At 42.2% G+C, this 14205-nt stretch overlaps 1 protein-coding gene across 3 annotated transcripts in view; it reads right to left on the bottom strand.

Annotated features, from left to right (window-relative positions):
• Window positions 1-3959: 3959 nt before the first annotated feature.
• HOMER2 (homer scaffold protein 2) overlaps window positions 3960-14205 on the bottom strand; it is a 59894-nt gene continuing 49648 nt past the window's right edge. For all 3 annotated transcript variants that reach the window (XM_015639362.3, XM_015639366.3, XM_015639365.3), the window contains 3 exons: window positions 13964-14074; window positions 11888-11968; window positions 3960-10786 (listed from right to left, as the gene is read on the bottom strand). In XM_015639362.3, coding sequence (XP_015494848.2) covers window positions 10598-10786; window positions 11888-11968; window positions 13964-14074 — 381 coding nt within the window. In that variant the 3' untranslated portion in view covers window positions 3960-10597. The remainder of the gene's footprint in view (window positions 10787-11887; window positions 11969-13963; window positions 14075-14205) is intronic.

Here is a 14205-nt window from a genome sequence, read left to right on the forward strand (position 1 = left end):
AGTGTGCAGGAGTGTACAGGAGTGTGCAATAGTGTACAGGAGTGTACAGGAGTGTACAGGAGTGTGCAGGAGTGTACAGGAGTGTACAGGAGTGTACAGGCACACACAGGGGTGAGGAGCCAGCAGTGCATCCTGTCTGCTCTGCCAAAAGGAGCTCTTTGCCTGTGTAAGTATTCGGCAAGTACCTGCTGCTCTTTCCCTTCTGGTTTCCAAACATCATTCCTCTATCTCTCATCCCTGTCCTAAAGCCATTCCCCACCCACTGAAATGACTGTACTAGTGACCGTGGGACCTCCACAGCATTAGGGAGTGATTAGTGAATCACTGCAATTTCTCAGGTTTCAGAGCCAGGGATTATCTTTATAAATGGACCCAACACTGCTATAGATGAACGGGATTGGAAAGGTCTCTGTTCTTCAGGGAACCCCAGCATCCTGTTTTGCAACATTCATCTTCAGGATAATGAACAGTACAAACCTGCATCCAGAGAAAAATTAAAGCCACGGCTAATGGTAGCAAAGAAATAAGTGGCAAAAGACTAAATGTAAATAGCTTTGAAAGCGGATACGTTCCACTGTGATGTGATGATGCAAAAAGGTTGCCAGTGCTGCTATTATTTATAATTCCCCTAATGTCTGAATTCCCTCCAGCCAGCATACATTAAGCACAATCCAGGGCATATGCAACAAATCATATTCAATGATGAAAAGTCAGGAGAAAAGCAAGAGCTCAATCTCTCTTGATTACAGCAGCCACAGATTTCTTTTTCATAGACTGCCAGTACTAATGAATGGAGAGGACATAGAAGGAAAACAAAAATACTCAAATAAACCTGCTTCATGTGCTAATAGACGTATCTGCTCATAAACGATTAATTAAATGCAAACCATTGTCAAGAAATGTTGTTCAGGGGTTAAGCTCTCACTCAGACTGCAGCATCCAGCCGTGGATATGGGCATATGGTCCTGGAAAGCTGCATGAGATCCTGGATACAACCACTGCTACACACTAACACAGGAGGGTAGGTATTTATGAAGAGATCCATTTTGTGGTGGAGAATAGAGCAGGATTGATTTGGTAAGATGTGTCTCACTGCTGTGCCTGTACAACTGGAATACAGCCTCAAAACCAGGAGCTAGACCTCATGTTGGCTCACAAAAATTCCGATTTTTCAACAAGCAGTTTTCCATCTAGAGATCATTTCATTGCAGACAGTGCTTCTGAGAAGACCCAACATTTCTGAAGTTATTGAAATATGTTCAATGTTCAGGAAAAATACTGAGACCCAAAGGGAATTTCATAGCACAAAGACCTGCCTTTGAAAAATTCAGAGGCAGAGGTCAGAGTTAAGCACCACTCAGCTGCAGTGATCTGTTACACGTTCCTAGCAATACATTATTGCAAGAGGATCGGAATGTTTGCCTTGCAAAGGTTAGCTATGCTTTTAAAATTCACCAGGTCTCAGATCTCCACAGCCTGAGCAGCTCCATGGCAGTGCTGCCCTGACATTGTTAATGACAAAGCGGAGAGCTGTGTGGCAGGGCCTGGCACAGCCCTTGCAGAGCTGCCTCACGAGCCTTTGGATGGCCATTTTTAGCCTTGCTCGCTGAAATCAAACCTGGCACTGCACCTGGCAGGGCATTTTTTTTCTGTTTTTGAAGGATGGTTGGACTTTGCTCCAGTGGGTTCTGTGGCTGAAGCAGGGCTGCACCACCACTGCCGGTCTGGCTGAGCTCCTGTCATCACCTGTCTTTGCCTTCTCAGCTGCTACTGACACATTTTTATTTCTAACATTAACATTTCAGTTGTTCTCAGGAGAACAGCCCATTATGTATTAGTCTCACTGATTGTGCTCTTCTGCTCTGGTTGGCAATGCTGATTATGTAAAGGGTATTTAATGTTGTAAATAATTAAATTTTTTACAAGATTTTGGCTACTTTTTAGGAGTAAAAAAGAAATAAAAGAAAATGTATGCAGTGAATTTGAAAAAAATGCTCAAGTCTTCTAGGAAGTGGGGAGACAGTTAATAATATATAATTAACATATCTTCCTTTCTTCCGTTGTTGGTACAGACATGCCTTTAGATGAAAAGCATGGAAAATTAAAAGTGTGTGGGACTGAGTAATGTTGAATTTTATGTAAGTTCAACCTAGTCACCAGCTACACATTATGGAGAGAGCAAGCCTGTTCCTGCTCAGGAGCAATCTCATCCTGTACTACCTTTATACAGGCCTGCCCATGGTGCCATGCTGGGGGTTTTCCTCAAAAACGAAGGAAATTATGGCCTATCTCTTGCTATGTTTTTGAAGGAATCCAAAGTGTCCAAAAGGAGTATATATTAAAGGGTTGTTCATCCACTTAGAGTCAAACATTTGATTCAAAGTTCACCTCATGTTTCCATCAGACATCCAGAGGTGGCACATCAAAGCTCAGCAGCCCACAGTCAGGTAAAACACCTTTTAATGTGTGACTGTGTAAGGACACAGTCCATTGAGGAGGCTCCTAAGTTTTCTGAAAGGAATCCAGATATGAAAATTAAGGGTTCACAGACAGCAGCAGCAGATATGCCTGCTGGAAGCATCACTCACCACAGCTCCCAGAGCAGTGTTTCTTTTGGAACCACTGTTCACTTGCACTATGAACAGCTGGCAAGGAGCAGCCCTTCACACAAACCAGAGACTTTCTGATGCTAAAAATGTACCCTGGGCTTAATGAGGCAAATAGGACACAGAAGTGCCAGGTGTGGCTGTAGCAAACAGGTACCTCTGTGCCCAGCAGAGGCACAGCCCTGTGCTCACATGGATGAGTGGGAATGCCCACCGTGGGACCAGCAGCTTGTTAGGAACAGAATGAGGCTTGCTTCTGATAACTGTGGGTGATGGGATGTACTTAGAGATACTTCTGTTGTACTAACATTCATAATTATGCAAATCCAAACAGATAAATGTGGTTTTTTTTGCTAAGGACTAGAGATACTTGCATTTTACTGTGGTGCACATAAGCTGGTTTTGTAGATACTGGTCTGTAGACCCTGGTTATTCAGAGATTGCAAGAATTTGCTGTACTGCTTGTCAGAACTATTGATGGCTCCTGGTTGAAAAGCTCTAAAGGTCAGGGGCAGATGAGTTTCCTGCTCACCCCTAGGCTGACATTTGCAGGCCTCTAGCCCAGAGTAACAAAGGCACAATGAGCCACAGCCGCTTAGCAATCCTCAAACCCTCTCATTTCCTTTGGGGAAGCCTGTCTGGGTGCAGAGCAGAAACCCTGCTTCTGTATGATGGCTACAACAGTGCTGAGAGTGTCATTATGTAGTGTCTGAAGACGGAGCCTGGTGCTGTTCCCTTCCAGGGATGTGCTGCTGTGTCCGTGGTGTCACCGGGCTGCAGCAGGGACCTTGGAGAGGGCTCGTCCCTCATCTGAGAGGGCTCCCATGAACTGCTCACAGCTGATGCAGGAGAAGGCTGTCAAAACACCCCTCGTTTCAGGGTTAATCCCAAGTCCTAGGCAATTTCTCCAGAGACAATGCCAGCTTCAGCTGCTACCAGGGGCAGTTGCATCAGTTTCAGGAATCACAAGGGGGTTTTCAGTCCTGAGCGTACCCCAAACAGGGCAACAAAAAGCTGCTTCCTGACAATAGGCCCCTCTCAGCACACAATAAATCCAAAATTTCATCTCCAAATATTTATAAATTCTACTTTTCCAGTCATGTAAGTACCACTAGTCCTGCACCCTCTCTGACTGAGCTAATGAAACAAAGTGAAGGAACAATTTAAACAATTTAAAATAATTTAAAGCTCCACCTCTTGAAAAATGAGTCCTTGCGGTTTCCAAGTCTTGATACCATACATATAGAACAAAAACACATTCTTCTGATCAAACACAGCATTCCATTGAGTTCAGACTTGCAGCCTCAAAGATATTAATTTTTTTGAAGTCAATGAAGACAGTGAGACAAGAGATTTTACTTAAACTATATATTTTTACATAAAACAACTTTATGTTACAATAAAATCAGATAAAAATCACAAAGTTATATAAGTTCATAAAGAAAAAAATCAAGTTTTCATTTTATAGATATAAAACCCAGCATTTACTGCTACTAGGAGTCTAAATATTAACATTGACTGTCTATGGTCAATTTGAAAAAAGAAAAAAAAAATAAGAGGATAGTACTTTTTTACAGCAGACAAAATGAGGTAAGAGATGTTTTACAATGATCCAACTGTAGTAAACACTTCAGTTTTCATTGAAACATATACTAAATATAATAAACCCAAATAAAAATATACATTTAGAGCACTGCAGTGTTTCCCCACAGTTGTATATCAACAAATTGTCATTCACTAAACTTTACTTGAAACAATAAAAACAGGGTGTATGTTTATCTTTAGTACTAAAATCTCATAATAATCTAAATATTTTGGTATAGCAGACCACACTAGTACACTCTCAGAACTTTCAACTACAAGGGATATATTTATGTTAAAAACGATGTGCTTTGTTTGTCATTCATGATGAGCTTTATAGAATATTATGTTCATGATCACTATTAGGCAATTAAATGAAAACATCTAAATGCTGCAAAATACTCTTTTATTGAGCATAGCTTTCTCATCACATACCCAGGTTAATCAAAGTCCTGCAAACTTAGAAGTTTAGTTCACAAATCTTACATATCGGTCTTTTCAGCTAGTATATGGCTAAAATAATTATTGCTGACCAGTGTTAAAAAACCAAACAAAACCAACCCAAACAAAAATACAATAGCAGACAGATTTTCCTCAAGTGCCTTTCTTCTATGTACCATTATTATTAGGTAACTAAATTAACTAACTTTCAAAATGTGCATATAAAATTTTTAGAGGTATAGGCACCTTCATCTGAAGACTGTATGTTCAGGCTACCCGCCAAAAAAAAAAAAAAGAAAAAAAAAAGAAAAAAAAAAGAGCTAACACAAAACACAGTAGAAAATCAAAGGCTGGACATCCAACATCCCCCAGGGATGCAAGCAAAGCCCTCCTGGCCAGGACCAGCTCTGCCCACAGCCTGCAGGAGATCCCTCCTTTGGGAAGCACCTTCATCACATTTCTCCTTCACCTCCTGACTCTATTTTACTTCAGGTACCTTATCATTTACCACTGGGAGTGGTATTTAAGATGTGCAAACTTAGTGTCAGGTGTACATTCCAATAGTGAGCCTAAAGCCCTGCTGAGCTCCCGGGGGCGCGGGACTCCAGGCACAGCATCCCTGGCCAGGCTGTGAGGGCCAGCTGGGGCTCTGTGGCTGTGGGTGTGTCTGGATTCATCTTGTGGCTGTGTATTGCTTGGCCTGACACACAGGTGCTTGTTGAACACGATCCACAGAAAGAAAAATTACCTTAAAGTAGCTTTCTGTCCTACCATTGCTAAATTGTGCCCATAACCAGACCCTGCCAGCCCAGCCTGGGACTCCTTGCTGCCCCTCAGCCTCCCAAAAGCTGGACCTGCCCTTCCACAAGGTCCCTGGTACTGCTGAGGCCCTGTGGGACAGGAACAGCTTTTCCTGCTTTTGACTGGAAGTGTCTGACCACAACCAGAGCTGTGGCTGCAGTGCTCTCTGGGCTCTGTGTGTGTGGACGTGACACTTCCATCCCTCACACCACCACCTGTGATATGTGAGGACTTGATATTTACAGGCTTGACAAGCCCAGAAGTGCCTGGACAAAGGCAGGTGAGCTGGTGGATTGGTGTGGCCATCCAGACCTTTGGCACATCCACAGCTCATGGGGAGAGCACATCTTTCACTGAAATCTCTGCTGAAACGATAGCCAAAAAAATTTGCTGCTGCTGCTGCCTTCCCTTACACCTCTTCCCTTCAGATTTAGCATTGGGCACACATTCAGCTGAGCGAGGCATTTCACCCTGACAGGGGTTTTATCTTTGCTAATCCATAGGCTCAAGAAGACAGTGCTATATTCCTTACAAGCTGTTGATGCTTTGAAGAGTTTTGCCAAGATAGCTCTTTGGAAGAGCCTAAGGAAGAGCATGGTCTTGTAGCTGAGAAACTCCCAGCACTGCAAGGTGGTGACAACAACAGGGAATTTTCCTTCTGTCACTTATGACGCAGCCAAAGGCGGCAAAAAATTAATAAGGAAAAGAATCGATACTTGCAAAAATAAATAAATGGCGTAGAGAAGAGAGCAGAAGTCTGTGGACAATTTGTGCCCTGCTGTGAGTAGGATGTGTGTTCCTGTGGCCAGCAAGCCACTGAGCAATCACTGGACAGGGCAGGTGAGCCCCTGCCTTAGCACCACCAGTGCTTTGGCTGGTACCCTTGTAAGACAATGGCAGGGCAGGGACAGCAGGCACAACAGCACAAACCCTTCCTGCTCACCTTAATTCACCAAGCAGCTTTAAAAAATTGCCCTTCCTAAATTGCCCACATAAAAACCAAATCAGGTGTTTGTACAGAAAAAAATATATTGTCTAAATAACATTTGTTTTCTGGCCACAGATGCACCCAGTGTAAAACAAAGAAAGTGTATTCTTAGAATTCTTGGATACAGAAAATGACAGGTGGTGTTGAGTTTCATAAAGAAAAGACAGTTTTCTACCAGTGAGCTCACTTAGTGAAGGAGACACCAATTAGGTGTAGACAGAACACTGCAAAGTATGGCAATTGCTGAAAATGCACTTCTAGGCCAAACAGAACTACTTGTGAAGTTGAGTCAAAATTGGCAAAGAAAGATTCAGCCAAATAATAAAAACCCCAAAAGGTTAACCTTTATTCTGTGTAACAAAGTTCCATTTTTTTCATTTTGAAATAATTTATCCCTAATACAAGACTAAGGTATTTTTTCAAAATGTGACATAATATATCTAATGGAATATTCTTTCCCCTTGAAAATAATTCTATCAATTTTAATGTCACTTTTGCTTTTATGTTATGCAAGGTATACCTGTTTTTTCCTCATTTTGTTAAAACCCCTCAAACTGTAGCATTATTCAGCAGCTCTAACATCACCTCAGAGAAGCCTCTCAGCCAGAGGTCAGTAAGACACACTCTGTCCTGGTGTCACAGGAGGCCAGCAGAGCTGAAGCTCCCAGGTTGCTGATGTGTGGCAGGACCTGTGGTGGTGCAGAAACCCACACAGCAAGTGCCAAGCACATGTCCTTTGTTAAGGAGAGACCATGTAAGTGAGGTAGGAGAGATCCTGCCATAAAAACCACTTAGAGGGAGAAACCTGTGTCCAGAAAGGGAACTCAGGGTCACCCAAGGAGAGGTACAGCCTGCTATAAACCTGTGCTCAGGCTGGGTGGGAGTGCCGACCAAGGCATTGCTGACAGACACAGGGAAACCAGGATTAGCCCAGCACTATGTAACAAATAAAACCCAGTTCTGCAGATCCTCTGTTGGACAGGGATGAAAATTCCTTGGCCCTGGGAGTGTTTAGGGCCATCCCTAAGCAGGTGTCTGTGAACTCAGGGTGCCACAGGGACAGGCGAAATTCCAGCTGTGCACAAAAGGAGGGTCAGTGCATCCGTGGGATGGTGTGTGCATTTTGCTGGAGGAAGGCTGGCTGCCCTGGCCAGGACAGAGGAGGCATTTCAGTGCTGGGATGAGTCTCAAGAGGAGCAGTGTGAGGCTCTGTTTGGCACACAGGTTAGTGCTGGGCCACCAGAGAGCACCAAGGTATAAGCAGTGTGTGACACCATCGGTCCCCTGGGCTGGGGACAGGGACAGGCTGGAGAGGGCAACTGCAGTTGGTGCCCAAACACTCCTGAGAGAATGCACTGCCACACTTTTTTCTCTTGAAGAGGGAAAATCCAATGAAAGAGATGGGAAGATTAAAAGAGATGGCATTTTGGGGAGTTTAAGTGATTATATGTAGAAGCTCTCAACTTAGTGCTGTTGGGAAGAAAGAAGAAAGAAGGCAATTATAACAAGCCCTTGGAGGCTTGAAGGACGGAGTTTCCCACAGCATAAAGCTGTGTACAGGCATCCCTAACAACTCAACATCAGAGAAATAGCGGATATGTGATGCATACATCTGGGGCAGGATAGAAGAGACAGGGCAGGGATTTATTTAAGGACTCCATTGTTCCTCTGGCAGGCACTAAGCACCCAGAAATAACTGCCTGTGTCAGAGCTGTGCAGTGCCTTAATGTGCCACCATCAAACTCCATCTGTTTAATCAATGCAATCCCATGGAAACACTTCCCTTGCAATTTAAGAGTGGCTTAATACATTCCTAATGAACTGGATCTTAGACCTGACTAAAGTGAAAAACAAAGATCTGGATTAAGCCAAACAGTGTAATTTTTTCACTGAGTCTTTTGCATCCTTTTACCCAGCATCATGCCAAAAACAAAATTTATGTTGAAACAGAGAGGAGCCCTAAGATTACTCAGCAGGAAAAGGAAGACAGGGCATGGTTCTTGGTGCAAAAGCAATGAAGCACTGTGAGGAGCAGGGCCCTGACTGCCAGTATTGCTTGCAGCTCTTAATTGTGTTATCCTGTGGTTCCCAGCTGATGCAGGGACAAAAAAGCAGCATGGGAGGAGAGGAGAAGCAGGATGAGCTGCCTGCTAAATTATGGTGTATATCTGACTTTCTATCACATAAAAAGACTAAAAATGGAGACTACTTGTGCACAACCACACAGTTTCTGACGTCATTTTCAATTTTGAGAAGTCTGATCTAACCCCACATTATGCAACTGTTGAATCTTCCATGCTGGCAAAGTCTAATTTTCACACGCCTACATGCTATGTACCTGATTTTTATTTTTATTTTAAAATATCAACAGCCTAAAACAATTTTTTTAAAATAGATTTAAATGGTCATAATGGTTATGAAAGGTCCTAACTTTACATCCATTGTTTCAAAGGAGTAAAAAGCAAAAATACTCAAAGTCCATTCTAAAAAACAGGCAATGAAGATAATGTAATAGTAACAGATGAAATGAAAATTCAAGGGACAATTGCAGACAGATCCCATCTCTACCATGGGGATTACATATTCATCTGTGAAAAAGTATTCAATGCATGTTTCACCTACAACCCACCTTTCTTTTAAAGGCCACTTTAATAATCAAGATGTGCCAAAAAAAAGAAAAAGGCCCTGAAATTCCAAGGAAAGCATGGCCATTTTATACCAGTCACTGCTGGGAAGCACTAACACAGTGCTGAACCAAGCTGTCATTGGAATCAAGCAAATAACATCACGTACACAAAAGTACTTTCCTGAATTAAGGTCCCAGGTAAACACCCTCAAAACAGGTTATGGGGAAAGAAGAGAAAGAAGCTGAAGGAAGTTCTAGGGGAAAGAGCAAAGCTTGGGCTGGATTCTCCTCTCTGTCCCTTTTTACATCTGTCTGTCATGAACTGAACTTCCTCCTCACTGAAGGCTGGGGTATGAGCTTGCATTTCTCAAAACACTCTTAGAGCTGCTGAATAATCAGTTCAAGAATAAAGGAACATTTCTGCCTCTCGGATTGAGATGGGCTTTTTTTTGTACAACCTAACTTGGTGACTAATCCCTACCCTACTGCCAGAGAATGCAGAAATCATAGTAAAGGACTTTGACTTCACGTGGCCATTGCCCTGCCAGTCTCCTAGGCAGAAATTTGCTTCAGATAAACACCTTCCAGTAACCTTATAATGCTTTTCAGATCCATGTCTCCTTCCTCACTGCTGCAGAAGTCAATCAACAACAATCAAGTTGCACACAGAGGGGCACGAGTCCTGTACAAACCAGCAACATACCACTTTTAAAAATAAATATCTGGTCCCCAGACTCAGGTGGGCATTTTTCAGAGATGCACATAATGATGGAACTATATGGGTTCAAAACTGAAGGCCAGAGAGAGGTGATGCTGCTAAGCAAGAGAAGTTGTCCTCACTGACTGGTAAGACACTTGACTTCAAGAGTTGAAACTCATTTCTGCATTGTTGACTCTTCTGTATGGATCCAGGCAAGCACATGGAACCTCTATCAGAGGTTATCTGGAATCCACTGCAATTTTTTTTTTTGGTGAACCAGGCCTGATTGACATGGTCCTAAAGATACTGGTATCTGTGAGAGGTGATTTTCCTGGCTGCAGCTCATCACAGGCACACTTTACAAACTGCAGGGGCTCCAGCTAATCTCTCTGCTCCACCACAGAATAAAGTCAATCCTGCTAAGAGTGCTGATAGTCTGGACAAGAAAAAGACTTCTTTTCTGTTTCTATGGTTGCAACAGCCCTTAAGAAAGATATAAATTTCCCTGCAACAACTAACTGCATATTCATTTTAAGGTAGGTCTAGTTCCAGATTCCTGAGACAGAACCCTCTACCTGTTCCCAACCCCACAAAGCCAGAGCAGCAATATAGAAAGTTTCTAATCTCAACAGAATTCAGTGAGCAGCATGATTGGTTTGGTAAATAAACAAACAAAATAAAATAAACCCACCAAAAAAAAACCAACCAAAAACCCACAGCAAATTTTCAGCCTCTATGTACAAAACCAATGCAAACAAGTGGAACATTCTAGTTATATTTTGTAAAACACACGTTTGGGATCAACAAAACATCAAACATCCAGACCCTAGATTACAAAAAAGATCTATTGCCATCTAATTGTCAACCCCAAGTTTAGACAGTCCTTGTCGGAAATCATGTAATTCATCTATCTTCCCGTCTAGTACATCTAAAAAATTCTTTAATTCAGTTTTAAGGTTGGTCTGCCTATGTTTGTTCTCTTCAACTTCTGTCCTTAGCGTTCTGACTTTCTCTTCAAGATCTTTGTTCTTTTTCTCAGCAGCCTTAAAGACAAAAGAGACAATAAGATGAATCACAGAGAAGAAGGATGAGCAGCATTTCATAGATTAAAGCAACAAATGGCAGCGGGGCTGTGAGAGTTTGCTCGAACTTCTGAAAACTGATTAACACAAGCACCTCTGAGAGCAACTGACATGAGCTTGTCTGATTAAAATCCCACGCAGGAAAGGACACAGATTAACTGGAAAAGATGCTTTGCATCAGACTTTGTCATTTGGTTGATATCTTCAAATTCAGCTGGATTTAAATCGTGCACTGTGCATACATTTCTGTCATTGCTACAGTTGCAGAATTAGACACCGTGCCATCAATTACATACAGAATTATCTACGGTGGTTTAACCTTGAAAAACAAACTTAGGAAATACTGTCTGAGGAATAAAGTTGCTTTATTCAGCACTTTGGAATTTATTGGTATTTTTTTAAAGTTCTACTTTGCCTGATGGCTTATTTATCGATTGGATTTTACTTCATCGATGGGACTGCTCATTTTTGTTCTCTTTTCATGTATTAATTTATTGCATTTCCACAAGACCTGACTCAAAGTCCAGCTGCTGGCTGGGGCAGGGCTCCCAAGCCATGGGCACATGCCAGCGCTGCTGGAAAGGGATGGCACAGCACATGGACACATGGACACATCCTCAGGTGAACTTTTACTCCTGGTGCTGAGCAGCTTTACTCATCTGCTTCTTTCCCCAAAGCCTGCCCTGGTGCCACTGCAGCAATCAGCCCCAGGCCTTGGGGAGGTGCTCGACACAGGTGGCAGTGGTGCACCTCTGTGAGCCCAGAGCAGTGGAAACACGGGATACAGGATGGCCTGGGATTGCAGGAGATGGGTGCTACATCATCCCAGGCAATGGAGCTACTCTGCTAATCAATCTCTGCAATGGAGCCATTTAACCACTCCTGTGCTGGGAACGGCCCTGTGTATTTTGCATGTAATTAGCATATTTTGTTTTTATGAACTGGAGCTCTTTTGCCTCAAAATACTGAAGTCTGAATAGAGAAATGTATACAGCTATGGGGAAAAAAAAGTAAAGGAAAGGTACCAAGTATTTTGAAATTAATTTCACTGCTAAACTGTACCTGCAATTGTTCAGATACAGATTCACATTCTGACATTAGCTCTGGTATAATTTCACCCTGCTTTCGAAGCTCTTCCAGTTCCTTTGAAAACATAAAAGAAAAAATATTAGTGCAAGCTTCAATTTAAAACATAATGGAAATCTGAAGATGAAATGGCTTTGCATATTTTATTGTATTCTGCACAGTATTTGGATGGAAAATAATCAAAATAACCTGCCTGCATTCCAAAATTGCTAATTTTCTACAAGAATACATTTTTTCACTTTAATTTTTACTTTGCATTTCTAAAACAGGCAAAGTAATCCAGTCTCTTGCATGAATTCCATGAATTATATTAATAAAATCTTAGCCTAAACCATATACCTATGCAAAAGATGTATTAAATACCAGAAAAATCTGAATGGCTGTAATGCTACAAGTAATTTATAGATGGTAGCAAAGAGCAAATTAGACAATTTCAATGATGTATGACAGCAAAAAAAAAAAAAGGCCAGTGGCTTTACCAGCTGCACATACAGAGACATCATTACAGAACACAGGTGTAATGGGCTTTCCTCCATGGTACAGATCTGAGAACCACCTACTCTTCCCCCAAAATCTGTATTTGGTTCTGTCCTCATTACCCAAACTGAGCAGACTTGATGAAGTGAGTTAATGGAAAGAGCAGCAGCAGGAATCCATATCTCTGTTGGAAATAAAGACGACTTGGAAAAAAGTGCAAGATCCTCCTCCAGAAACTGCCCACGTAGGTGATGATCTCCAGAGAAGGCAGGGCTACACCCCTGGACTACCTGGACTTGTGCAAAGCACTTGACACTGCTCCACACAAGAGCCTTGTCTCCAAGTCAGAGACGTGGATTTGGTGGAGGAATCACCTGGAGGACAAGCATCTCCTACACGAGGAGGGTATCAGCAGCTTCTCTTACATGGCCATGCCATGAACAGACTTCATGTGGGTTTGGATTCCAGACCATGAAAGATTACATATGGGTAGTTTAGAGCTAATCCAGAACATGCTAGTGTAAGCATGAATTTTTAGAACAAGTTAGTATATTTTCAGTTTAAATGGAAGACAGTCTTGTAAAATTCACAAGTCAATCAATTTTCTGGTTCATTTGGTACAGTAAAAATGTGAATCTTGAGGAGAATTATAGGAGAGAATAAGGGTTGTTATATATGCTATTGCCATAGAAAGGTTGAGAAGATGGCATTACATTTTCCTTTGAAATATAGGGCTGAAAACCACTATATTTATGACAGTGCATCGAAATCCATCTCCTTAAACTATTTCCTTGCACCACCACAAAACCCATTAACAGCAGTGCTTTTAAGAGCACCAGCAGAGATGCTGTAATGGCACGTGGCAAACTTTACTGCACTGCATTTCCTCTTCAGCCAGCACAGAGCATTTGGTCACTGTGACAATGGAAAAAAAACGCTTCCCACTATTTTCCCCACTCTTCTGGGGTTCCAAGCCATCACCCTCCTTAGAAAAATTAACACCCTGTAATGTCAAAAATTACAAACTGGGTCACTCTAGATGAATCTGAATTTCTCACTCTTGGCATTAGTCCTGAGGTCAAAGCGAGACCATAAACCAGCAAAGCTGAAAACTGTGAGCCATCCAGAAAAAGAAACAGGACTTGTTACACAAATGCCAAATTATTTTGTAAACTATGTCTTTTTAACAGCAATCCTGATGCCTATGGGAATTTTCAGCATGGGGAGAGTCAAATGAATCTGTTCTCAGCACACATCTGTCTGGCACTGGGCACCAAGTTTCACCACTGGCTCTTCTACAAGGACAGGTGTTGTGTACACCAAGGCATCCTTTTCTAACCCCTGCCAAATTACAGTGTGCAGCCACAGCACAGAACACATCATGGAACTTGGATGGAGAAACACTACCAAACAAGGGACTGTCCATGGAAAACCCAGAAACAGGCAACACCCCAAGATATCAGGCTGCTTCTGGTGGTAGGTGAGGCACTCCTCACCAACAATTTACACCCAAGAAGAGAAGCAGACAGTCCCACTCAAACATGAAGACACCATTTCTGTGTTCAGGGCACTCACCAGCTCTTTGTCCTGAAGTTCTGTTTCCAGTTCCTGGAGACGTCTACTCAACTGTGCATTTCTTTCCTTCTCTTTATTTATTTCATTGCACTGTTCCTCCAGTTCTTCAATCTTTAAGAAATGTCAGACATTAGGTGAAATTTCTCAAATTTCTGAAAATCTGGGGCAGAACACATCTGATGAAATGGACATGGGATCTGCTCCTAAATCATAGTATTGGATTCACTGCAACCAAATTATCA

This window comes from Parus major, chromosome 10, assembly GCF_001522545.3.
Source record: "Parus major isolate Abel chromosome 10, Parus_major1.1, whole genome shotgun sequence".
Taxonomy (NCBI): Eukaryota; Metazoa; Chordata; class Aves; order Passeriformes; family Paridae; genus Parus; species Parus major.